The 25,355-nt window shown below is 51.7% G+C and overlaps 2 protein-coding genes across 2 annotated transcripts in view; both read left to right on the plus strand.

The window, feature by feature from the left end:
* The window catches only part of LOC127474810 (uncharacterized), a 1,039,526-nt gene that overhangs the window by 14,739 nt on the left and 999,432 nt on the right, over nt 1–25,355 (plus strand). The window contains 2 exon segments of the mRNA XM_051796115.1: nt 9,999–10,007; nt 12,167–12,827. Of these exon segments, the coding sequence (XP_051652075.1) occupies nt 9,999–10,007; nt 12,167–12,827 (670 nt within the window).
* On the plus strand, nt 21,745–25,074 carry LOC127474843 (uncharacterized). Its single transcript, XM_051796150.1, has 8 exons — nt 21,745–22,348; nt 22,692–22,842; nt 23,091–23,155; nt 23,268–23,417; nt 23,602–23,750; nt 24,020–24,167; nt 24,413–24,606; nt 24,695–25,074. The coding sequence occupies exons 1-8, from the start codon at nt 22,007–22,009 to the stop codon at nt 24,834–24,836; spliced, it is 1,341 nt and encodes a 446-aa protein (XP_051652110.1). The 5' UTR covers nt 21,745–22,006; the 3' UTR covers nt 24,837–25,074.

Genomic DNA, 25,355 nt, shown 5'->3' on the forward strand with positions numbered 1-25,355 from the left:
GCCAATGTCACCCTGCCCTCTGCCGGTGTGAAGCTATTCCCCTTGTCCTGTCACTCCAGGCCCTCGTCCAAAATCCATCTCCAACTCCCTTGGAGCCTCTTTTTGGCACTAGAAGGGGCTGCAAGGTCACCCCAAAACCTTCTCTTCTCCAGCCTGGGCAGCCACAGTTATCACTGTGTCCCCACACAGTGCCCCACTCTGTGACCCCTGTGTCCTCCCAGGCCCAGCACCCCAGGAGGTGGCACAGCAGCAAGCCCTGTGCTGCAGCCATGTGTTGCTTTGGACCTGGCTTCCCACCAAGTCCCTGAGACCCAGCAAAAAAGCTTACTTCCCAGAGAGAAAAAAACCCAAATAGCAGAGCTAGAGCAAAAATATAGATGTACATATATCACAGTTATATCCAGTAAGAATACTCATCATGGCTGGGTTTCGCAAATGAAGATTTGGGGAGGGCACTACCCAAGTTTGTTGCAAGAGCGTTGGTGGCTGAAAAGGCCAATATGAGATAGACATGTCCTGTTGCAAAAGGTACAGTAGAAAGACTCCTTAGGTGGTATATTCTGCAAGACACAGTTCTTTCTGCATTGTCTTTTCTCCTCAAGAGTGATCCTGCGTGCGTTCTCAAAAGCATCAGCAGCGTTATAGATGGTGTTTCTCCAGGCCTCCCGATTTGAGGCCAGAGCAGACCAGTTATGGTGGTCAATATGGCCAAGGTTGAGATGTTGTTTCAGGGAGTCCTTGTATCTTCTCTTTGGGGCTCCTCTCTTGCAACAGCCGGTGGCAAGTTCACCATAGAGCAGGATCTAGGGAGGCGGTGGTTGGTCCTTCATGCTGGAGACGTGCCCTGCCCATCACAGCTGTGTTCTCAGCAACATGGCCTCAATACTTGTGACTGCTGCTTGTTCTAGAACAGATGTATTGGTCACATAATCTGACCAGTGGATGTTTAGGATTGTGCAGAGGCAGCATTGACGGAAGCGTTCTAGGAGTCGCAGCTGGTGGTGGTAGATGACCCAGGATTCAGATCCGTAGAAGAGAGTAGACAGCACTGTGGCTCTGTAAACACTGATCTCTGTACTTTTCTTCAGGTGTTTGTTTCGCCAAACTCTTTTATGAAGCTTTCCAAAAGCACTGTATGCCTTTGCTAACCTGTTGTCTATCTCCCCATCAGTCTTACCATCCGAGGAGATGAGGCTACCTAGGTATGCTGGGTTGTATCTGCTCCCAAATCACACCCAGGGACAGTTTCACAAAGGTGCAGAAGGAGGGTTTGAGGTACAATTGAAGAGCTGAGTTCAAGGAATGTGGATGCATTTTTGTGGTGCTGGTTGAGCAGCCTGGGTCCATGAGAATAATGTCAGACAAAATAACTTTGCTCCTGCAGGATTCTGTGTGTGGAATGTGTGAAACATGGTTGTTCTTCTGGCAGGATAAGAAGTTTTACCTTCATTGCTGTATCTAAAACGGGGTCTGAGGCTTGTGTAAACTTCAGTGAAATCCAAAGTGAATCCATCAGGCTCCACGAAACCATCCCACCTTCACCCTGCTGGAGTCTGTCCGGGTGCTCTGGTGCTTTGGCACGGTGTCATCCAGGGAGAATTGGAGCAATAAGGAACTGGGCTACAAGGCAGGTTTACAAAGAGTTCTACAAAACTGCCCCCCCCTCCACAAAACCTCAGAAAATAAGTGTGTCATGTGTTACCAGAAGAATCCCTGAAAACACCCTTTGTGCCACTCTGTGAACACCAAAATAATGGAATGGAGTGGACCTGCACCGTAAGTAAATCAGAGATTGTTTGTAGGAATCCCCAAATCAGGAGAAAATCCAGATCCCTCATCTGTGGTAAAATGTCCTGTGAGCAGGACTGAAATGTGCTGCACACACACGTGTTAGAGCACATCATGGAAATAGGGGAGATTGGAAAACGGTTTTCAGATTTAATAGCATTTCAATTTTAACAGCTCATTTAAAACTTGAATAAAATCCAAGGAGTTTCCCTTAAAAAATTAATTAAAACATTGCTTTTCTAGAGTTTTTGTAATTCCATCTTATCTAGGTTTTGTAGAGGACTCAGATGTGAATATTCAGTCTGCTACCTGTGACAATGCCTGACTTCACTTACAATATTTTTAATAGTTATATTCTTTATATTCTATTTAGTCTGATTCTCATACCTGTGATCTTAGACTTGTGTGATTCTGCTGTTGTTTGTAACAGAGAATTTCCTTTGACTTCACTGTGAGAGCTCTCCATGGAATGATGAACAGTAGTAATAATATTAATCATTTATAGAGGGCTTTATATGTTGGAAATACAGGATAATCTTTAAACGAGCTCAGCTTTGCTCTCAGATATGTGAGTGAACTCTTCATTGATCTGAAAAATATTGCTACCTGACATGTATTTTTTTTTTTATTTTCTAGTCTTACTGGGTATTTTGGAAAGGGTTTCTTTATTTTTGTAGGGCAGAATATTGTTTTGTCTTAAGTTTGAGATCTTAAAAGGTTTGCAAAGGACATGGAGGTTGCTGTGGTGTCCTCTGATGATTTCAGCTGATCAAATGAATCCTTCCAATCCTTTTATCTGTGAGGGGACTGCAGGCCATGCTGGAAAGCAGGTGTTACTGCAGGTGACTTTCTCTGCTCTGTGCAATGAGTTAGCTTATAAACTCCTAAGGGAAGCATTTTTCTGGTGAATTCAGAAATTTTTACCAGTGTATCATAGGCACAAGAATTAACACTAATGTTTGGAATCTGCAGTTATCCCACAACTTTTCTAGAAGATCAGTAATTTCTGAGAGCTGGCTCCTGTTTGCAGTATAGAGCAGTCAGCTCTGCAACTGCAGGGTTGCTTCATGTTTGTTTATTTTCCAAGATTTACAGGTACCATAAACTGTTGCCAAAAGCAGGAGAAATGATGAATAATATTTTTTCTCCCCAATAGCCAGAGTTTCATGTGTGTGTGTTGTTGCTAAAACCAGCAAGTCTTCTTCTGAGTAGGAATAAGACTTAGTTCCTAAAGACTGAATTGTAGCAGACACAAGGTCTAATATTTGTTCTTCTCCCCACTTTCTTGCTTTTTCATGACAGATAATGCTCATTATTCTGTGGTAAATGATACTCAGATGTTCTGCAGCAGCAGGAAATTCAATGTGTGGGTACCATTAAAGGCCTGATTCCATTTTCTCACTACACAGTGCAAGTGAATGCATCCAACAGCCAGGGCAGCTTGATAAGTGATGCTGTAACAATTGTCAGGCCTCCAGGAGGTGAGTAGGAAAAAGTGCTTTTTCTGTGCATGGAACAATTCCACAAACACTCTGTTGAACAAAATGTGATTTATTTTCTCAACTGAGGACTGGAAGTTCAGAAGAATATGTTTGCATTAGTAGTTCTTACGAACAAAATTGTCCTTTTTGGCTTCTAATTTGTCACATGGTTAACTTTAGGAACCAGAGAATGAAAACAGTTGTATAGTTAACATATTGTGAAGGTGAGAGGTGTATCATGTACTTCATTTTTTTCCTGTGAATGGTGATGTGCTCTATCAGGGACAGCTGATCTAGTCCAAGAATAGAGAGATTCACCTGCATTTTGGAACCTGTTTTAGAATAGAAGTTGGAAGTGCTGACAAGGAGCACTTACTGGATAGATTTAGAGAATTTGTTTAATAATAGTAACATAAACTACTGGCAATATATTGAGCCAGAATCCACCAGGTTCTTTAGTTGTAAGAAAGTCAGTTCCAATGTGCTGATTTACAGTGACTGAGGCTCTAAACCCCTCTGGCTGTTCTCTTCATAACAATTGGAAATGAGAGAATTGAGCAAATACACCCTGAACACTGTGAGTGTTTTGTTCTGTGGTTTTGTTTTGGTTGGTTGTTGGTTTGGTTTTTTATTTTTCAAGAAAGCTTTTCCATTTCTAGCTGGTGTAGGTGTGTCCCTTTGCATTCCCTTTGCATGGCCATCCTGGAGAATTAGCTTTGGTTGAATAAATGCCAATGGAAACAATTAATTTAAGGCAGTTTTGAATTCTAATGTGAGAGCCCAACAACTCTTGATCTTGAGAGATGTGTAGGTGTAGCTGTTGAGTAAGAATAGTGTAGAGTGACATACATACCATTTTAAAGGAAAAGAAAAACAAAAACAAAGAAAAGAGAAATCCCACAAACCTTACAGCTCAAAATACAGTTAAACTTGAAACAGTTTACTTGCAAACAGATGGATTAGGTTTGGGTCCAAACCAGCAGAAAGACTTCAGGAAAGTGAGTAAATCCAATACAGAGTTTGTGTGACAGATCACTGAGAAATAAGGAAAAGGTCAATTTCCAGCACATTTTATACTTTTCCAATTTTATTGTCAAGTTGCACCTAATATTAACAAATAGACTTTGTTATAGAATAATAAAACTGCATCTGAGTTTCACTGCTCATTTAAGACTGAGCAGTAAGACAATGTTATTTCTAATTCCAGTGCCACATTTTAATTTTGCACTGCAAAATTTGGTAGTGAAAATTTTACCAAATGACAAAGTAAAGGATCTTTAAAGATAAGCAAGGGTGTGCAGAGGTTTATGACAGCCATTCAGATGGACTTTCTTTCATCATTAGATTGTTGTTGATTACAATTAGAAAACTTACAGCTTTGAAATGATCTTTTTTATGACCTTGTGGTAGTTTAAAAGCAATACCTCATTGGTTAAATAGGTTTTAGTTCGTGCTTCCTTTTAGTTAATGCTTTGAAAACGTGTTATCCTGATTTACACATAAAATCCTGCTGAAAAGCACGTGGCATTCCCTAGGATATGTGTGTTTAACTAGAATTAAATTAGCAGTGTTTAAAGAAATCTTCCATACTAGGACAATGTCTGTTTGCTTTACTGTGATGTTTATTACAATGACTCTTTAAATGCTCTACAATTCCATTGCATGGTAAATTATGAGTGTAATGGTGATTTTACACTGGGCTGTAATCAGTGCCTTCACACTTTGTAAATCATTCAATGAAATCTGGGTGCCACTAAAATAAGAAGAAATTTTATTTTTTACTTCAGCAGCCAAGATTTCACTTAGACAGAAGTTTTGTTTGATCAAAGAGTGAGAGAGATCTCATCAGGTACAAAATCACAGCCTTTTAATGAGTGTGAACATGGAGCATTCTCTTTTCAAGGATAAGAAAAACAATGCTGTTCCAGAAATTTCCATTGTGGGGAGTACTTGATGGAACTGGATGGAAGATTGTACAAAAGGGAGAGTGACAGAGGACAAAGGAGTATTCCATTGTGAAGTTACTGCTGATCACTGTTTTACAATTATGAGACAATTTTTTTTCCAACATGCATTTCTTTATTTACACTGTATATACTTATTTACAGTTAAAAATTTCTCTGTGGGATTTTTCTCTGTAGTTTCGAAAATGAATTTTAAAAATCTGAAATTTTATATCTGAATTCTTGAAACTCTTTGCATAATTAAAGTATTTTTCCTTCATATAGCTTGTTTCCAACCAAACAGTAGCTTGGATACCACCTGAAAGGGGATATCCTTGTGCTGTAAGGAGTGGAAAATGTAAATCCCTGCAAAATTCTGAGATAATGAGACAAAAAGGCCACTGAGAGTGAAGAGAGAAAAGGAGAGAGAAAGGGAAGATACAGCAGTTTATTCTTTTCTATAGTAATGATATTTGCCAAACATACCTTAATGTCTGAGATTTCTGATGTTGTTTGTTGGCTTTTTTACTGTCATCAGGTGAGTGAATATGACCTTTATGCAAAATAAGACAAGATCACAATTTTTTTTTCAAACTAAAAATAACCTCTTAATTTTCAACTTGTGTTAAAGAAACCTTTTTCCAGAGTTCTCTGCTGCCTTGCCATATAATTGAAGTGAGGGAATGAAAAAGTGCCCAAATAAGTCAGTCATGCCAAAGTCAAGGAAATCAAGATTTGGCCTTCTACCTGCATTTTAGAGAAAAACTGTCACAGCTGTCTCCCAAATAACTTTGATAGAAGAAAGAAGAAAACTGGACTTGAGTTCAGTTTGTGTTCCTCTCAGGAGATGTCTTTCCTGACACTGTCCCTGCTCTTCTGCACTCCCAGGGAGCACTGGGACTTTGTTTTTCATGGTGATTTGCTCCCTTCTAGCCCAGTCTGCAGCCATTGGGATTTCTGTGTAATCAGAAGTTCTGCTCAGATTTAGTGAACAAGTGAGAAGCAGAACTGGCACACAAACTCTCTGTAGTCTGTAGCGTATTAATGAGTAAAATTCTCCCAGTTTTAAGCAGACAGTTGTGTTATTTATCATAGCAAATAAAGTAAAGAAGAATTAGTGAAAATGGGGCAATGCTTGTAATTCTTCCGCATATCTCTAAAATATTTCTTTGTGTGAACTCCTTTTCATCACTCCATAATTGTGTTACACTTATTTGCCTTTTCTGTGACTGTTTCAGAAGGAGGGTTTTTCTGTTCTTGTCTTCACAGCTCATAACTTTTATTCCTGGGATCAACTGTCTTCTCACATTTTTAAAAAAGCAGATTTTTATGATGTGGTAAGTATTAGTGAGCACAGTATGAGTGAAGTCTTGCCAGAGATTTCATTACTACTTCCTTACGTTCACATCCTACATTTATAGCACTGTGTTGGCTTTTAAATTTATTCCTAAAGTCGTCTAGACTTTAGAGAAAAAAGAAAAAGAAGGAACAGGAAAAAATAAGAAAAAAAAAAACCAAAAAGAAAGAACAAGAAAAAAAGAGGAAAAAAAAAGAGAAAGAAAAACGAAAAAAGAGGAATAAAAAAAGGAGGAATAAAAAAAGAAAGAAGCGAAAGAAAGAAAAAGGAGATAATAAAAGAAGACAGAAAAACTAAACCCCCAAAGGCCTATCCTTTCTCGCCGCAAGGACTACAACTCCCACAATGCACCGCGCGGGGCGGAAGCCCAAAGAGGGCGGGCAGGGGCCGTGGCCGCGCGCTGATTGGCTGCGGGGCGAGTTTCTAAGGACGATGCGCGCGCAGAGCGAGCGCCATTTTGTCCGCGTGGAAAGAAGTGCGGGAGAGGCGGCGTCCGCTGCGCTGAGCTGTGAGGGCTGGGGGGGCGGCGAGAGCGGGGTCTGGGGATCCGCTCGGGGGCTGCGGGGAGCGCGGCTGTGGGTGGAAAGGCTGGAGGGCTCGGGAGGGTTTAGCGCGGGGGTTCGGGGGTTCCCGGGGTCTTTGTGAGGGGTCCCTGAGGGGGTTCGGTGTCCTGAGGGGACTCAGGGAGGAGTCTGAAGGTCCCTGAGTGGGTTTGGGAGTCTCCAAGGGGGTTTTGGTTTCTGAGGAGATTTGGGGGGGTCCCAGGTGGGCTTTGGGGGTCTGTGAGGAGGTTTGGGGGTCCTGGGGGGCTTTTCGGGGACCTTTTAGGTAGTTTTGGGGTCTCTAGGGGGTTTACGGGGTCCCAGACTGTTTTGAGGGTCCCTGAGGGGGACTGGAGGTCCCTGAATAGGTTTGGGGGGTCCCAGATATGTTTTGCGTGTCACTGAGAAGGTTTGGGGGGTCCGAGGGCGGGATGAGGTCTCTGAGGGGATTTGAGGGGACCTGGAGAAGGTTTTGATGGGTCAAGGGAGGAATTTCAGGGGTTTTGAGGGGATTTTGGGAGGTCCCCTAAAGCCCAGCAGTGGGGTTCAGGGTGTCTCCCAGCCCCAAGGGGTCCTAGGGATGCCCCCCAAAATCCGGGTGGGGGGAGATGTACCACATCCTGGTAAGGGGATCCCAGTGCCCCCAGTATATCCCAATGACTTCCCAATGACCCTCAGTACAGCTTAATAACCCCCTCAGTAACCACCCAGTGTGTCCCAGTGACCTCCCACTGCCCCCCAGTATGGCCCAGTGATCCTCCAGTGAGCACCCAGTAACCCCCAGTATGGCCCAGTAACCTCCCAGTGTCTCCCCATGTGTCCTGGTAATCCCCCAGTAACTCTCCAGTTCTCTGCCAGTGATCCCCAGTGTGCCCCAGTTCACCTCCAGTCCCTCCCAGTGTCCCTCAGTAACCCCCCAGTGCCCCCTGGTTCCCCCCAGTGTGTCCCAGTATCCCCCAGTAATCCCCCAGTGCCCCACAAAGCCCCCCGACTGTCCCCAGTGTGTCCCCAGATGCCCTTGACCTTTCTGTGAGCGTGGGGGGGGGGGCGTTTTTGTTGTCAGAGGGTCAAGGGGGGGGCTCCTGGGGTGAGAATTAGGGTTCGAGACATCAGAGATGGGGTTTGGGGACAGTGGGGAGGGGTTTGGAACAGAGGAATTGGGGGTGTCAAGGGGGGAACTGGGGCTGTGAGGAGGCCCTGGAGACATTGGAGACACCAGGGGGGTCTTCGGGTGTCAAGGGGGGAACTGGGGACACCAAGAAGGTCTTGGGGACACCAGAGGGGGTCTCAGGACTCACCTGCTTGTGGTGCAGTCCCTCATGTCCCCCCCTGGCCCTTTTAACTCCTCCCAAATGTCTCTTAACCTCTATTTTCCCTTTAATCCTCTCCCCTCATAGATCACTTTGATGCCCCAGTGCCCCAAAACCTGTTTTAACTCCTGCAAATGCACCCAAAGCCCCCCAAGCCCCCCCAAATCCCCATCCAACCGCCCCCAGATCCCTTCAAATCTCCCCAGTGCCCCCTCGAATCCCTCCCAACCCCCCCAAAGAGGGATCACCCAGACCTTGGGACAGGAACACAGTGGGCTGTACTGGGGGCACTGGACTGTACTGGGAGGGCCCTGGGGGGGGCTCAGGTGTCCCACGAAAAGGTGGCCCAGCTCCAGGAGAGATCTGGGGATCAGTGAGGAGGTCCTGGTCTGTCCTGGTCTGTACTGGTCTGTCCTGGTCTGTCCTGGTCTGTACTGGTCTGTCCTGGTCTGTACCCCCAATCCCCAAAGCCCCTCCCCAGCTCCCCCAGGACCCTCCCAGACTCCAAAGCCCCCCAGGCCCCCCAGGCCCCTGACATGGTCCTGCTGCCCCTTGAGCATCTCCAACTCCTGCAGAACCAGGCATTTCATCAGCAAATGTGCAGGTGACACCAAGCTGGGGGTGTGTTGATGTGCTGGAAGGCAGGAGGGCTCTGCAGAGGGACCTGTGTGAGGAAAAGTGTGTCAGCAGGAGCAGGGAAGTGATTGTTGGGCTGGACTGAGCGCTGGTGAGGCCACCCCTGGAGTGCTGTGTCCAGCTCTGGGCCCTGAGTTGAGGAAGGCCCTGGAGGGGCTGGAGCAGGAGCAGGGAAGAGCAGCGAGGCTGGGGAAGGGAGTGGAGCACAAGTGGTGTGAGGAGAGGCTGAGGGAGCTGGGGGTGTTGAGGCTGGAGAAGAGGAGGCTCAGGGGAGACCTCCTGACTGTCTGCAAGTCCCTGCCAGGAGGTTGGAGCCAGGTGGGAGTGGGGCTGTTCTGCCAGGAAGCAACAGCAGGACAAGAGGGCTGGGTCTTGAGCTGTGCCAGGGGAGGTTTAGGTTGGATATTAGGAAGCAATTTTTTGCTGAGAGAGTCATCAGGCCTTGGAATGGGCTGGGCAGGGAGGGGGTGGAGTCAGCATCCCTGGAGGTGTTGAAGGTGAGAGTGGATGTGGCCTCAGTGCCATGGTCTGGGAAGCACAGCGGGGTTGGATCCAGGGTTGGACTTGATGATCTCAGAGGTCTTTTCCAACGTGGCTGATTCTGTGATTCTCTGATTGCCATTCCTATGGCAGCACATGCTTGAGGCTCCATCCCCAGGGTGATAGAGATGTCTGTCCATATCTATCTCCAAGGTTAGTCTGTAAATGTGTGGTGTTAGAAAAGCAGGCTGAGTTGTGGGCTGGTTGTAGAAGGAGAAAGAAGCCCAGAGGCCAGTGCAAGCAGGCAGCCCTCAGCTTGCACCTGATGTCCCCTCCCTGCAGGTTCCTGTCCTTGAGCCCAGGCCCTGAGGTGAGGCTGAGAAGTGGCGCGGAGGTGAGCCCAGAGCTGTCCCTGAGGTGAGGCTGAGAATAAGTGCAAGGCAGAGGTGCTGCTGAGGAAGGAGAGCCCCGTGGTGGGGAAGACAAGAAGCTGTGAGAGCCCCGAGCAGGTGCTGTGTCCATCCCCTGTGTGCCAGGTGAGCTGGGGCTTTGCTGCAGAGCTGCGGGCGCTGATTTGAGCGTCTCCAAGTGCTGAGATGGTGGGCACCCAGGAACACAAACTGTGCCTGGCCACGGAGCCTGCAAGGAGGAGCAGAGACAGCCCTGGCAGTGTGGGGGGCCAGGTTGTCCCTGTGCCTTCCCCTGCAGGCCCTGGCTGTCCTTGCTGGGCCCCTGTCCATCCCCATCAGGTCCCTGCCCGTCCCCCCGGGCTGAGCTCCCCCCAGGAAGTGACGTGGAGCTGAAGCTGCTGCCATCCCCCCCTGCAGCCGCTGCCCCAGCCAAGGGAGCAGCAAAGGCAGGGCCAGGAGCAGAGGCAGCAGCAGGGGAGCCCTGGGGGGGCCGGGAAGCTCTTGTGTGGGGCAGGAAAGAGGCGCTGGGCACGAGGCCGGGGCTGTGCTGAGCAGGCCCAGCCCTCACATCCCCCCAGCCAACGCCGGCTGCCCGGGGGGCTTGGGAGGGACCCCCAGCCCGTGTGCCCCACACTGAGCTGGCAGAGAGAGAGCCAAGGGACAGGGCCACGGGCAGGGCCACGGGTGAGGGACAGGCAGGGCCATTGCAGGGCCACGGTGAGGGCACAGCCTGTGGCAGCAGAGCTGCCCAGGGCCGGGGGCAGCCGGGGGTGTTGGTACCAGGCAGTGCTGGGGCCGAGCAGAGCACGAGGCCTCTTGCAGACCCCTGGGGCAGCCTCCCACTTGCCAGCCCCACCCTGGTGGGGTGACACTGTCCCCTCCCTACAGGACACTCCCCCTAAAAACTTTCAAGGGGGCCTTTTGTGTATATTGCTGATTGATGCTGGGGACCTGAGGGAGCCTCTGCAATCCCATCCATGGGGCACAATCTCCTCTGCAGAGCTTGACTCCCTGCAGACTTTGCAGGGAAATCTGTGCTGGCAGCTGCATCCTGAGCCCGAGGGCAGTTTGTATCCCTGAGTGCTGATCAATCCTGGGGACCCAAGGGATCCTCTGCTGTTCCATCCATGCAGCAGGAGTCACCCTGCTGCCCTTGACTCCCTGCAGAGGAACAAGTGCCATCTCTCTGGGAGAAGCCAGATGCTGCCCCCCAGGCCATCAGAAGTGGTGCTGAAGCCTCTTTCAGCCCAGCCCTGGGTGCAGTTTTCTCATCCCCTCACTGAGTGCCCGCTCCCCCAGCTGGCACTGACATACCAGGGCGTTTGGCACACTTGGTTTGGTGGTTTGGAGAAACAGCCCCAGACTGGCAGGGGGCCAGAGAACCTCGAGGAACAGCCCTGGAGTGTTTTAAGTGACACTACATTAATACAGCTTTTGATTAATATATAGTAAGTCAATCAAGTGCTCATGAAATGACATCACTCCCCTCATCCTCACAATTAAACACCATGTTTTTGGGCTGAATCTTCATATTTTGGAGTATTTTCTGGCTAAACTTTAAGTTTTTGCCGTTTTTGGGGAGGGTTGCTATTTCTGAAGGGGTTGCTATTTCTGAAGGGATTTTTTGCCTGAATCTCGATGGTTTGGGTTTTTCGGGGCTGAATCGTGGTGTTTTGGGGGGTTTTATGGATACAGGATGCCCGGTGAGTTCTAGAGATGGACTTGGGCAGGAGGAACCCCCAAGCCAACACGCTCAGCCCTTGTTTTCCCCCCATCAGGATTTGTCCTTCCCAAAGCTTGGGCGGATGGAGGAGGAGGCTGCGAGGAAGAGGAAGATGCCTTGGGCCCCCCAGGCAGGTGAGGAGGAAGTCAGTGTCCCTTTGGGCGGGTGTTGTGCTGGCTCTGTCAGCCCAGCATGGCCCCGGCTGCAGGACAACCCCGCTGGCGCCGCCGTCCTGCCGGGGCCGGAGCTGGGGGGATGTCCTTGGCCTTCCCTGTGGGCCGGAGGCAAATCCCCTGCCTGTCCTTCTTGCTTCCTGCCCCAGGCCCCGAGCTGAGGACGGAGAGCCCGGAGGACAAATCCCCCCGTGAGACCCTGGTGGGAGAGGCCGTTTTGAAGGGCTCCCCGGCGCAGGAAGGCAGCGGGGAGGAAAAGGGCCGGAGATCCCCCTGCAGGAGGGACTCCAAAGCCAGCCCAGGGTGCTCTGAGGAGGAAAGAGCCAGCGTGTGCCGGGAAGGCGGCCGGAGCTTGAGGGGGAGCTCTGAGCTGGTGGTCCCTGAGCAGCCTCCCAGCAGGGAGAAACCCTTCAGGTGCTTGGAATGTGGGAAGAGCTTTAGGTGGAGCACCAGCCTCCTCACCCACCAGCACATCCACACTGGGGAACGTCCTTACACGTGTGGGGAATGTGGGATGAGCTTCAGTGACAGCTCCACCCTTCGCAGACACAAACACATCCACACCGGGGAACGACCCTACCCATGTGGGGAATGTGGGAAGAGCTTCAGTGACAGCTCCACCCTTCGCAAACACAAGCACATCCACACTGGGGAACGTCCTTACATGTGTTGGGAATGTGGAAAGAGCTTCAGGGACAGCTCCAACCTTCGCAAGCACCAAGTCATCCACACTGGGGAACGGCCATACACGTGTGGGGAATGTGGGAAGAGGTTTCACACCAGCGGGAATCTCGTCAGGCATGAGCGGACGCACACGGATGAGAGGCCCTTCCGCTGCACCGACTGCGGGAAGGGCTTCAACCGGAACTCCCACCTCATCACCCACCGGCGCATCCACACCGGGGAGAGGCCCTACAAGTGTGGGGAGTGTGGGAAGAGCTTCACCCGCAGCTCTGCCTTGACCCAACACCAACGGACCCACCAGTAAGAGAAGCCCCACCAGTGCCCCGACTGCAGGAAGAGCTTCGGCCGCTACTTACACCCCGAATGAAGCCCCTGATGGGGAGGCAACCCCTGGAGTCCAGTGACTGTCAGTCCATCCCTTTCCACCACCCAGTCCCCTTTCCCAGGGGCAGGTTCTTCCAACAGAACCCTTCTTGGGGGGTGTGTGGAGATTCCTGCCTTGGCTGGGGACCCCCCCAGGGTCATTCCTGGAGGTTGAGAGCAGAGATCCCCCCACCAGCGTTGGTCTGGGGGAGTTCCATCCCTCTCTAATTAAGAATTTCTCGTTTTGTGGCAGCTTGAGTAGAATTGCTTCAACAATTGCTTTAGTGTAGAGCACTGTCCTATCTTATCCTGTACAGGTAGTTTTAGTGTATATATTGTGCACTAAGTAATTCTGATGAAGATCTTTTGTCTGATCATTTGTATCCCTAAATAAATTCCTTTTTATCAATAGATCTGATTTGCCATCAATAAAACCTAGGGGACCAAAGTGATTCAGTCACACTTCTGTAATTCCTCTAAACTGAAACTGTTGGCATGATCCAAGGTTGAGATTGGATCCAGCAGCCCCCAGCACCGTACAGTAAGTTGTGAGCTCAGAGGGGCCACCCCCCTTTCCCAGCCCTCCTGTGCCCAAAGGCTCCCATGGGACCGTTTATCCCACCACACTACCCCTGCTCTTTTACCCTTCTCCCTGTTCCTCCCACTTTTTCATAGTCCACTCAATCCCCAGCTCCAATTAGGATCACTCTGGGGGTCCCAATCCCCATTTTTCTCCCCTCTCTCACCCCTTCCACATCATCTCCCCACTCCCCAGCCCTCTCATGCTCAGTTTGGGGGTCCCACCCTCCTCTTTCCCCACTCTCCTGACCTCTCCCACTTATTTCCCATCATTCTCAATGGTCCCCCCCTCCACTTTTGGGGGGTCTCACTCCCCTCCCACTCAGTTTGGGGTCCCACTACCCCTTTATCCCCTCTAACCCCCCTTTTCCCACCGACCTCCCCCTTCCCACCCCCCGCTCACCCGAGAGCTCCTCGCCCGCAGCCGGGGGGGCTCCCAGCACCACCAGTGCCCAGAGAAGTCCCCCCAGAAAAGGGGTTGGGTGAGGTCCTGGGGGGGCTTTGAGTGTGTTTGGGGGTCCTCGGGGAGCTCTAAGAAGGTTTTGAGGGGTTCCCAGCACCTTTTGGGATGAGCTGGGTGCCTACTGAGGGGCAGGTGCACTCCCAAAGACCCCCAGAGTGGGTTTACACGGGGGGAAACAGGGGAGTCCCTATTCCCGATCCATCCTGGAGCCAGTTCTGCCCCCCCCAAACTCGGCTCCACCCCTCGTTATCCACCCCCCCTCCCCCACTGCCCCGCAATAACCGGGACTGGGGAGAACTGGGAAGCTTTCCTGGGATCAGGAGTGGCAGCAGGGGAGGGGGGGACACACGACCCCCCAAAATCCTCACAGGGACAGGAGGGGTCCAGGCTGGGCCCGAGGCCCCGGGGAGGGGCTGCGGCCGCCGCCGGCTCAGGAGCTCTGTGGGGAGAGAAAAGGGGGTGACAGCGGGGTGGGGGGTCCCCGGGGGGGCACAGACGCTCTGGGGGGACACACGACCCCCTGGGACCCCCCTCACCTTCTGGCGCAGGTAGAAGCCGAGCCCCAGCGCCAGGGAGACGAAGGCCAAGAGGAAGCCCCCGGCCCCTCCTGGGCAGCAATTGCTCAGGCTGATGGAGCCCGGCAGGGCCGGGGCCGCCGGCGGTGTCCGATCCCGGCAGGAAGCGGGGAGGGCCCCGGGGAGCGGCGGCGGCGGGCGGGGCCCTGGGGGAGCCGCCCCGAGGGGTCCCCGCCGCCCGGGGCACTGAAGGAGCCGCCCCGGGACGGGCCCTGGCGGGGGTCGCCAGAGAGGGGGGCGAGCTCGGAACAGAATCAGCTCCGGAGAATAAACCGAGGGAAACCAAAGGGCCGCGCCGGGGGAGTCTCCGCCGCCCCGGAGCTGAAAGAGCTGCCCCGCGGGACGAGCGAGGAGGGGCGGCGGTGAAACAGTCGCCCGGGGTGTGGCGAGGGAGGCGGGAATGGGATAAAAGAGAGAGAATAGAGAGAGAAATCGCTTTGTTCCCCCCCTCCCTCCCCACCCCAGCTCCCTTTTGTATACAGATAAAAGCAGGGATCGACATGTGCTTCCCTTCCCCCTTTTCCCCTCAGGGGATGAGAAAACAAAAGAGAAAACCTTGGGAAAGAGGGGGAAAAGCCAACTCTGCAAAACGATCTCCTCCGAGATAAGTTGTGCTGCCAAAGGAAATGCTGACTCCAGAGGTGCCCAAGTGGTGGCAGAGCCCCCACCCTGCACACTCACACACTTCAGCTCAACATTGGGGTTTTCCCCTCCCTGGCACTGCCCAGTCCAGCCCCTCCCTGGTCCCCCCATCTCCCTGCCCCTGCCCCAGCCCAGCAGAGCAGCACACTCAGGTCTGGCCCTGCAGCAGGCCATGGAGGCCATGGAGCTCAGGGACAGGCCCTCTGGGGCTGCAATGCTCAGCACATCATCAGCTCAGGCAGCTCCTGCAGCCCCAGGGCCAGCCCCGCTCCCCAGCACAGCAGCAGAGAATCGGCCCCGGGCTCCTCAGGCCCCATTTGCCATCTCCAGGGGCACTGGCCACCACCAGCACCAGCTGGAGCAGCTTCAGCCCCTCAGCCCCCACAGTGGGACCCTGAGGGCAGCACACGGACTCCAGGGAGAAACCAGCAAGGCAAGGACCCTCTGGAGAGTCTGCTCCTTGGCCTTCTTCTTGAGAGCCCTGGAGAAGAAGAGCTGAGGCTTCAGGCTGTGCCCGGAGCAAATGGAGCCCCTTGTGTGGTGGAAAGAGTGCAGTGGAGCCCAGCTCATGCCAGCAGTGCCATGGCCACGGGACTGACCCAGCCCAGCCCAGGGACCAAGGCCCAGAGCACTGAGGCCTCACCGAGGCCCAGAAGGGGAGGGGGGCAGGAGAAAAAGAGCAGCTCTCAACAGGCCAAATGCTGCTGCTCCCTGGCACTGCTGCTGGGCTGGGACTCTGTTTCCCTGCCAGACTCACCAGAGGTCTCAGAAGATTGAACTCAGAGAAACAAGTCACTGAAGGATCCTTGACTTTGTTTCAATGCATTCCTCATTTACCCAGGCTCTGGGTCAAATTCAGGATGTAGACAGTGAACTAGACATGGGATGAATAATCAATATTCACTGTACACAACTTTATCCCAGGAGAAAAAACACATGAAAACCCTGACCCAGCACCACAAAAAACTGAGCAGGCAGGCTGGAACAAGGAGTCCCATTCTGAATGCTATGGAAGAGAAAACAGGCCCTTTGTGCCTTCAGAAAAGCATCCAGTCATCATTTCCCTCAGGGCATCCTTGAAGCAAAAGACTTCTTAAGACAGATGCCAGAGCTTGGCAGCAGGCTGTCCTTCTCAGCTTGGAAAATCTCTGCTAACTTACCTAACAATGGTACAAACCCCCCACATTAATGTTGTCAAACAGCTGCATCTGCAGGATTCATGTTCCAGAGTTACCTAATGCACAATTATCACACCTCTTTTTAAATTTAAAGGGGAGGAGAAAAAAAGCAGGAGGTAGGAGGAGACTCCCCACCCCAGTCATCCATCAAGTGTACATCCTGGCCACTGCTCCCAAGAAATTGAATATATGCTAAAGAGATATAAAAAGACATCAAAAGCTTTCAGATATAAAAGTGCTTCAGAAGCTAGATTTTAAGATTGCCAAGTGGGGTTTTGCCAGATTATAAAGTTGACTGAAATGCCAGGATACTGCATTTTGGAAGCAGCAGCAGCTCACATATTGCCTTGTATTAGTGGCTGAAGTGTATTGCTGATTCCAAAGCTGGACTATCATCATCTGTGAAGGAGATAAATGAATAAATAAAAATTGGCATTCCCTACCAACCCTGCTACCTTGAAGCACTCTTTTCAAGGGCGGCCTCCACAGGAAAAAAAAAGTGAAAACCACTTTATTTTGATTATAGTGCTTTCCACAGGCAGGAATTTTTATTTCAGTTAGAATCTTTGAACCATTACATTTTCAGTGAGGCATTTTTATATTTACAGTTGACATCTTCATAGAAGAATGAAACCTTTGAGCAACAGCTCTAAAGCATGAAGGTTGCCTGCAGGAAATACTTAAATTATTTTACATCCCAATGGAGCCTGTTGTTTTTAGCTAAAATTTAATAAACCTGAAATCAATGACCTTTCTATTACTGAAAACCTGCCCTTTGGAAAACTAACTTTCCCAAAAAACATATTTTTGTGAATAAATGCCAAACAAAGGGCTATTGAAATCTAAACATTTTCTCCATTTATACCTTGTGAACATTTAGTTCCTAAATTCCCGACTGCTACCTAATGTACAGAACAGTGGTGCCTTGGTTGAATCACACATCATTGATTTCAGAGTGTCACAGGGATCTCATTGACAGGAATCAATTGGAATCCAAAATCAATCAAATATGTTCGTGCACTATCATTCATTGAATTTGAATATCCCCAAATTAATTGTAAGCATGTGAAAGAACCTGGAAATAAATTTTGAAAAGGTACAAAAATAAAAAAGAGTAAACTTTGAGAAGATAATAGTGCATCTGAGCATGTTTCATGCCTGCTGGGGTAAGTTAATGGTGAATCACACCTTCCCAGCACAGGCTGAGATATATTCTTTTTGGAACATGAAAATACCCAGTGACTGAAGGCAGAGGACACACCAGTCAGTGATCCAGCATTATTTTATGAATAGCCTGTTACACACCCAATATCAAACATGCTGCCAGGATATTACAAAATGCACAAGGATGTTACACTCTGAAAAACTGCACATTGTAAGTGAGCCACTGCACTTCAGGGAGAAAGAAAGGAGAGAATTCCTGAATCTCTACCAAAAAAAACATGAATAGATGTAGCCACTTACCCAAAGAGCTGTTCTTGTTGCTGAGGACTCCTCTCTAAACACCTTGACCTGTAATTCTGTCAAGGTAATAAATCCTCCCACTCATCACAGCACACTCAAAAGCACCCTGCTATTTAATTTCAAGGGAAAAATGGCCCAAAGTGTCTAAAACATTTCCTTTTGCTCATGTAAAAGTACTGGCATTTTACTTCCTTCCTGATAAGCCAGTGTCAATGGACCTGATTGTTCTTTTCTTATTCAAAGGACATCAGTAGTTCCAAAACACTCTCCATCTTATCAGGTGTCTGAACAGCACAGTTACTGAAAACAGTTTGTCCTGCTCCTCTCTCCTTCTGCCAGGCTATCAGATAAACCTAACTAACTCTCTGTCTTTACACACAATCAAACATAAGCTGTGTCTTCAACCCACTGCAGCCTGTTTCTGGCATGTTACAGGTTTGCTGCTTGACATCAGTTGTACCCAAAACAGCAGCAGTGAATTAGCTTAGAACAAAAGGGACACAGGATAGGAAGAAAAAAGAGAAACCTTTTGTGAAGTAAGAATGATCACTCTCATCTCAGTAGTTCATAGGTATTTATCTGGTGCTACTTGAAAAAGAGCATGGAAGCAGCAGGATTCAAATGCATTCAAAACAGACCTGACAAGGGCCTCAAGAGTAGAAAAATAACTTCTTTTTTTGTGTATTTTGTTCTCCTGTCCTCTAGGAACTGTCTCTGATTTGCAAGGGGTGAGAAAGTGAAAGAAAGGAAAATGGTTACAGCATCTGAAAGCATTTAAATACCTTTACTGTTTTTGTCAGTAACAAGACTGATTTTCATGATCCAACCTTCATTTGGCATTAAAATACCCCCACAAAAACAAACCAAAAAAACACTCTCCCCCAAACAAGCCTCTCAGCAACTCTCTTTTTCATTCAGTGTCTCAGATACAGAATTTTCAGTGCTGACTACTGAGGAATAACACAAGATCAACTCCTTCAGAAGGGCCATGGCTTTGAAGGTTTTGCTTCCTGCCCAGCCCTAGGGAATAGGCACAGCATCTCCCTTCCTTCTTCTCAGGATGACAGGATATCCTGGGAGGAGGACAGTGTTGGAAGAGTTAAACATTAACCTGGCTGTGCCCTGGGCACTCTCAGCTGGCTAAATGAAAAGTTCTGGAATGCAGGGAGAAATCCTGAGTTGCAGCTCTTTGATTAAGTACAGCCTTCTTTAGAAGCTGAAGCTCCAGCCCCTGAGTGGAGGATTCTTCCCAGCACTTCTCGCACTGACAGTCCCCCTAAGCAATAAAATATCAAACATAAAAAGACAGTGGCATTCATCCTCCACAAAGACAGGACCAAATCCTGCAGCCAATTTAATGACAGAAAAAAACTTTAAAAGGAAATAAAGAATACACAGAAAATTTCTTGATCCTTAGTTACATTTCCAGTATATGGAGAACTACACAAACTGTCAGTAGCAGAGTGCTCAGAGTATATAAAGGAGTGTGATTTCACCATTTTGTTAAATCTTGGTTTTATTAGATTTTTGTGTCTTGTATTTAATTGAAAATATTCACGTGTGAGATTGAAAAAAGTGTTTCTTTCAAAAACAGCTCTAGAAACCAACCCAGAAATAGGGGGAAAGGGAAGAAAGAGCAGCAGTCACATGTACAAGAATGGTCTGAATAAAGCAAGTCACCTCCTGCCCACCCATCCTGGCACCTGCTGGGAAGGAATTTTGCAAATGCTTAGGAACAAGCTGGCACTACATTTTAGATATGACTTTTTCATCTCTACATCTACAGGACTTTAAACTGTTTCATGTCTGTAAGGGGGGTACTTTTGAATTAGATGATCAATGGAGCATAGAGGCGTGAGAAAGGAATCATATTAGGATGTGAAACCAGCCAGAGTATGGTACAATGTAACTTCATGGCACAAGCGAATTGTAAGGTCCATTGTGCTTTTTAGCAAGTCAGCCTGATATCCCCTATTATCAGAGCTGAGTTCTTCCTTGGTTTTGCTACATATTGCAAGATAGATACATCTACCCTTGAAACACAATGGTAGAGGTCATACATAGGGGTGAGAAAGATGCTGGTGAGAGGCAGATTCTGTGGGCAGGGGTCACTCGCCCCTTGCCCTACAGCAGGGCATGCACAGACTGTTGCTATCAGGTGATGAACAGGCGGGGTTTGGCTGCCACTCAGGCATCACCTTATACTGGGTACTGGCCCTACGTGGTGTAATGTGGAGCTGATAAAATGGGGTGTCAGGACTGCTGGGGTGAGCGATCCTCATCCTGCCATGGAGACTGTGTTGTTCCGTGGGGACGCCCGCTAAGCACGGGCACCGACCAGCTGCTGCAGATCCTGGCAGCCCTGGCCTGTCTGTGTGGGTAAGCACAGTTTATTGACAGGAAGCAACTGAGAAAGCAAATGTTTTATATCCTTTTTTAATATCCTTGTAATTCCCTTTTTACTAGTTAATACTGTATTAAAAGCCACTCGTAGTATTGTTTTAATATCCTTTAAATGTTCCTTTAATTCCCTTATTACTAGTTAATACTATAATAAAAGCTGTTCATAGTATTGTATGAATGCCAACTGATAAAGCAGTTATTTTGTATTCTTTTTTAGCTTTTGATTCTCTTTGCTAGTTTTTTATTCTCACTGCAGTAAAAGATGTTTTGTAGTGTTTGAATGTCTGTTGTACTTGTCTTTATTCTGGGCATGTATTCAAATGAACTAATACACAGGGGCACAGTTCATTGGGGCAGGAGACGAGCAGCACCCTTGCCAGGACTTGGGGCGGTGGCAGGTCTCCTTGGGCCAGGACTTGCCAGAGCTGCTGATTTGGGTGCAGCCCTGGCCAAAGGGCTGCCAGCAGCATTGGTGCCCTTGCCCACACCTTCCTTCTCGGTGTCAGCCCCCCTGTTTAGGATGGCCACCAGCCAGCACTTCTCCCAAGGAGGCCGTGCCAGCTTGTGTGGAAGGCCCCATGCCCTTCCTGCTGCAACTGAGTCGGCGGTCGAGGGGGCTCCTTGTGCTGCCGTGAGCAGGCACAGGAGGGGAGTGTTTGCTCATTTCTTGAGCTCTTCCTACAGTTCAGGTCCAGCCAGATTAGATACTTCAGAGAGAAGATTCCCTCCAAGGTGGGGCAGGTTGGCGGGGCTGGGGGAGGCCCCAGGCCACGTGGCACTGTGTCCCAGGGCCCTTTGTGACACGCTGGGCATGGCCAGTGGGATGGAAGGGGGCAGGGTGTCCAAGGGCCCTTTATGACCCGTGGTGACAGAGGTGCTGCTGGTGACACGGCCACAGTGTCAACAGTGCTCCTCGGAGCAGGCGACGGGACAGGACGGGACAGAGCGGTGCTGTGCGGAGCCCCCGCGCAGCCAACTCGTGCCTTGCTGACCCGGAGCATTTTGGAGAATTTTCTCGCTTTCAGGTGACCTCGAGGCATTTCCACAGGACTTGGAGACCCGGAGCTTCTCCGAGGTGTCTCCAATCCCTGTGGCAGGTGCCCTTGGGACCCTTTTGCAGGGCTTGGAGACCCGGAGCTTCTCCGAGGTGTCTCCAATCCCTGCGGCAGGTGGCCTCAAGGCCATTCTGCAACTTAGGGCCCGGAGTTTCTCCGAGGTTCTCTTTCTCTCTTGCAGGTGCCCTGGACACCAGACTGTGGCATGGCAGGGAGACGCTTCAGCCTGCTCAGGCTGTTCCGGAGGAAGAAGGAGGAGGAAAGCCCTGGAGCTGCTCCAGCACAGCAACCTGAAGAGGTGCAGCAGGTGCAGCCCCCGCAGGAGGGTGAGTGCTGGAGCTGGGCCACAGGGCTGGTGGCTGCAGTCCCCTTGACCTCATCCTGTCCCATCCGCTCTGGACATGCCCAGGGAAAGGGAGGGGGGCAGAGGGGCCAGGGCTGATCTGGCAGCCGTGCTCCATCCACTGGGCATCCCAGAGCTGGCCCTGCCTGCTCCTGGAGCCCAGGCCTGGGCTGTGTTCTCCGGCCTCTCCCGCACACCCTCAGCTCTGAGCGCGCTCGCTCTTTGCCAGATGCAGGCCAGGAGCGGACAGAAGAGCAGCTCCGTGCCCGTGGCCGCTTCCGCAGGGCAGCACAGGTACCTGCAGCCATCCCCGCCTGGGCTGGGCCTGCTCTCACTGCTCAGCCCAGCACCGCTGTCGCGGCCCTCCAGGGGACATCCCTCTCTTCCCTGCCCTTCTTTCTCCTGCAGACATTTATGAAATTCATGGGCAGTCGGCGTAGAAAGGCCAGGATTACACCAGCTGATGTCCAGGCCCAGCCTGACACCATCCTGACCCAGCTGACAAAGCCTGATGTCAGCACTGCGTCGACTGCTGTCCCAGCAAAGTGTGACACCGCAACCAGCGATCAAACAACCCACTGGGACACCACGTCCACCGATGATGTGTCACACTGTGACTCTGTGCTGCCTGGTCTCACGGAGGAGGCCGACGCCACAACGACGGAGGGCGTGGCGAGCACTGAGGCCGCGCCTGTTCAGCGCCTGGCCGATACCCCCAGCCTGGACTTTCTTGAGGAGAGAGCTGTCTCTGCTGAAGTAAGCAGCCTGTGGCCCCCCAAGCTGGGTGCGCTGGGCCCCCTCAGCCTTTGAGGCTGGCACAGTGTGCTGGGAAGGGAAGCATTTCTCAGGGGAAGCTGGGCAAGTTGCTCACTCTGGCAGCTCTCCGCCTCTGCCCTGTGCATCCTCCAGGCCAGAGTGTGGGACCTGGGGACCTGGGGCTGCTCAAGGCATCTCCAGTCCCTGGGGCAGGTGCCCTCGAGGCCAGACAGTGGGACTGGATAAGGCGAGGCATTTCCCAGGCTTCTCTCTTGCAGCTGCCTTCAAGGCACGACTGCAGGACTTGAGGAGCCAAAGCTTTTCCATGGCACCTCTGCTGCAGGTAGCCATAACACCAGATGGAGACATGCAGCAGAGACCCCCCACGGTGCCCAAGCTGGCCTGGGTGAAGGAAGAGGAGAAGGAGGAAAGCCCTAGGGCTGCTCCAGCACAGCAGCCTGAAGAGGTGCAGCAGGTGCAGCCCCCGCAGGAGGGTGAGTGCTGGAGCTGGGCCACAGGGCTGGTGGCTGCAGCCCCCTTGGCCTCATCCTGCCCATCCCCTCTGGACATGCTCAGGGAAAGGGAGGGGGGCAGAGGGGCCAGGGCTGATCTCCTGGCAGCCGTGCTCCATCCACTGGGCATCCCGGGGCTGGCCCTGCCTGCTCCTGGAGCCCAGGCCTGGGCTGTGTTCTCCGGCCTCTCCCACACACCCTCAGCTCTGAGCGCGCTCGCTCTTTGCCAGATGCAGGCCAGGAGCGGACAGAAGAGCAGCTCCGTGCCCGTGGCCGCTTCCGCAGGGCAGCACAGGTACCTGCAGCCATCCCCGCCTGGGCTGGGCCTGCTCTCACTGCTCAGCCCAGCACCGCTGTCGCGGCCCTCCAGGGGACATCCCTCTCTCTTCCTTGCCTTTCTCCTGTAGCTGGTTTGCAGATTCATCAGGTGCATTTGGCATGAAGAGGCCACTTTCATGGCCACTGGGGACACGGCAAACTCAGACCTCTTCAATGCCCAGACCAGCGCTGCCCTGCTGGATATGCTTGTGGAGAACGGTGTCTACAAAGCAAAGCAAGTAAGCAGCCTGTGGCCAGGGCTCCAGTCCCCCAGGGATGCTGTGGCCCCTCACGCCGGCTGCGCTGGGCCCCCTCAGCCTTTGAGACCAGCAGAGTGTGGTGGCAAGGGGAGCACTTCTTGGGGGAAACTGGGCAAGTTGCTGGCTCTGGCAGCTCTCCAACTGTCCCCCATGTCCCCTCCAGGTGCCGGCCATAGTCAGGTGCATCCACCAGTGGCTCACGTCCAATGTGTCTGCTGAGCACAGGCTGGACAAGACTCTTGTCCTGCTGACCGAGGAACACCCCACGGATGTTGCAGTGACCCTGCTGCGCTCTGCCCCAGCCTGTGACAGGTATGGGGCCCACCTGCCTTGAGGGCTCACCTGCCTTTAGACCCCATCCCCCTGGACAGCCTGTCCCAAATGGTGTGCCAGAGACATGGAGACTTCCAGGACACTCCAGCTCCTCTCTTTGCCAGCTTTGGCATGTCAGCCTCCAATCCTGAGGCCAGCCTGCCTCCCTGCCCCACAAGGCACCGTGGCTCTGTCACCTGGGCCCCGCAGCTGCCCAGGCCACAGAGCTGTGTCCCAGACCCCCCTGAGCCAGAGTTGTGACTCCACAGAGCTGCTCGCACCATGTGGAAGACGCTCATCTCCTCCAGATGGACTAAGGAGCCGGTGCTGCAGATCCTCTTCCGTGTGCTGGAATACTGGCCAGCGCACAGGAGACGCACCTCTGATGGGGATGAGAGGGATGTCTTTGCCCTGGCTGTGAGTTTCTTGAGCTGGCCTCTGCTCGCCCCCAGGTTGCCTCTGGGACGCCTTTCCATCCTCCCTCACCACTGCTTCTCCCTGCCCCAGGCACTGGGCTGCAAGCCTGGCTTAGGGGCAGGTTCAGGGACACCAGGCTGGGGGATCCCCCTGTGTCTCCTCTGGCCTGTCCCTGCCACGCTTGGGCCCTGCCACATGGACATCTGGGCCCTGAGAGCTGTCTCTGGGTGCTTTGTCTTTGGCAGGCAACTGTGGCACTCTGGGAGATCCTCCAGCTGTCCCACTCCTGGTGCCCAGGGGGAGTGAAGGACAATTTCCCCCGCCTCCTTCTGACTCTGCTCTTCCAAGTTTTCATCAGCACAGAGGAGATGTCAGAGGAGGTCGAGACCTTCTGGAGGCGATGCCGGGAGCAGCGCAGCCTTCCCCCCAACCCCAACAGGTGCTCCATCCCAGTCCCCTCTCCCTGCCACGCCCTCGGGGCTGGGGCCAGGGCTCTGTGCCTGACCTGGGCTGTGCTCTGCACACAGGTTTGCAGTGCAGACTGTTAAAGCCCTGCTGCGCCAGCTGCTGGATGAGGACGTGTTGATGGTGATCGGTCGCAAGTGTGGCTGGGACATGCTCCTCAAGGCTGACAGCCACCACTATGCAGTGGGTCTGCTGGCCAGGTGAGAGCCCTTTCTCCCCACTGCCCCACACCCCCACAGGTCATTTCTGCCCTGTGCACAGGCCACCCCTCACAGTGCCCGTGCTGCTGGGCCAGAGGGCCTTGGCAGCCAGGGATGGCTGAGCAGAGTGGAAAAGGCGGAGAGGGGCGGCTGCACAGGAGGACCCACCTCCCAAAGTGCCCACGTCCTCTCCTGGGCTGGTGGCCAAAGACCAGGCCTGTGTGAGTCAGTCCCAGGAGAGCTTTGCCCACCTGGCTCAGGGTCTCTGGCACCTTTATTCCCCCTTGCAGGGAGCTGTGCCGTGTCTCCCGCTCCTTTGGTCGCAGCATCGCCGTCAGCCTGCTCCCGCGGCTCAGCAGGGGAGAGCCCCTGTGGGAACTGCCTGCCCTGGCGTTCCTGGTGGAGGTGAGCCTGATGGCGAGCGCTGCCTGGCCCAGCTGCCTCCCCCTCTCTGCCCTCTCACAGCCGCAGCCGCCCGGGACGGTGCCTGCACCCTGTGCTGCTGCCTGGGCCCAGCCCCGGG

This window comes from Manacus candei, unplaced genomic scaffold (assembly GCF_025592945.1).
Source record: "Manacus candei isolate 608988 ecotype Guabito, Panama unplaced genomic scaffold, ASM2559294v1 h1tg000045l, whole genome shotgun sequence".
NCBI classification, from domain to species: Eukaryota; Metazoa; Chordata; class Aves; order Passeriformes; family Pipridae; genus Manacus; species Manacus candei.

Excerpts from the sequence above, each read along its gene's own strand:
- LOC127474843 (XM_051796150.1), top strand. The coding sequence starts at position 22,007 with ATGAAATTCATGGGCAGTCGGCGTAGAAAGGCCAGGATTACACCAGCT. Across the intron at positions 23,751-24,019 it reads TCTGCCCCAGCCTGTGACAG|AGCTGCTCGCACCATGTGGA; the intron begins GTATGGGGCCCA and ends GTGACTCCACAG. Across the intron at positions 24,607-24,694 it reads CTTCCCCCCAACCCCAACAG|GTTTGCAGTGCAGACTGTTA; the intron begins GTGCTCCATCCC and ends CTCTGCACACAG.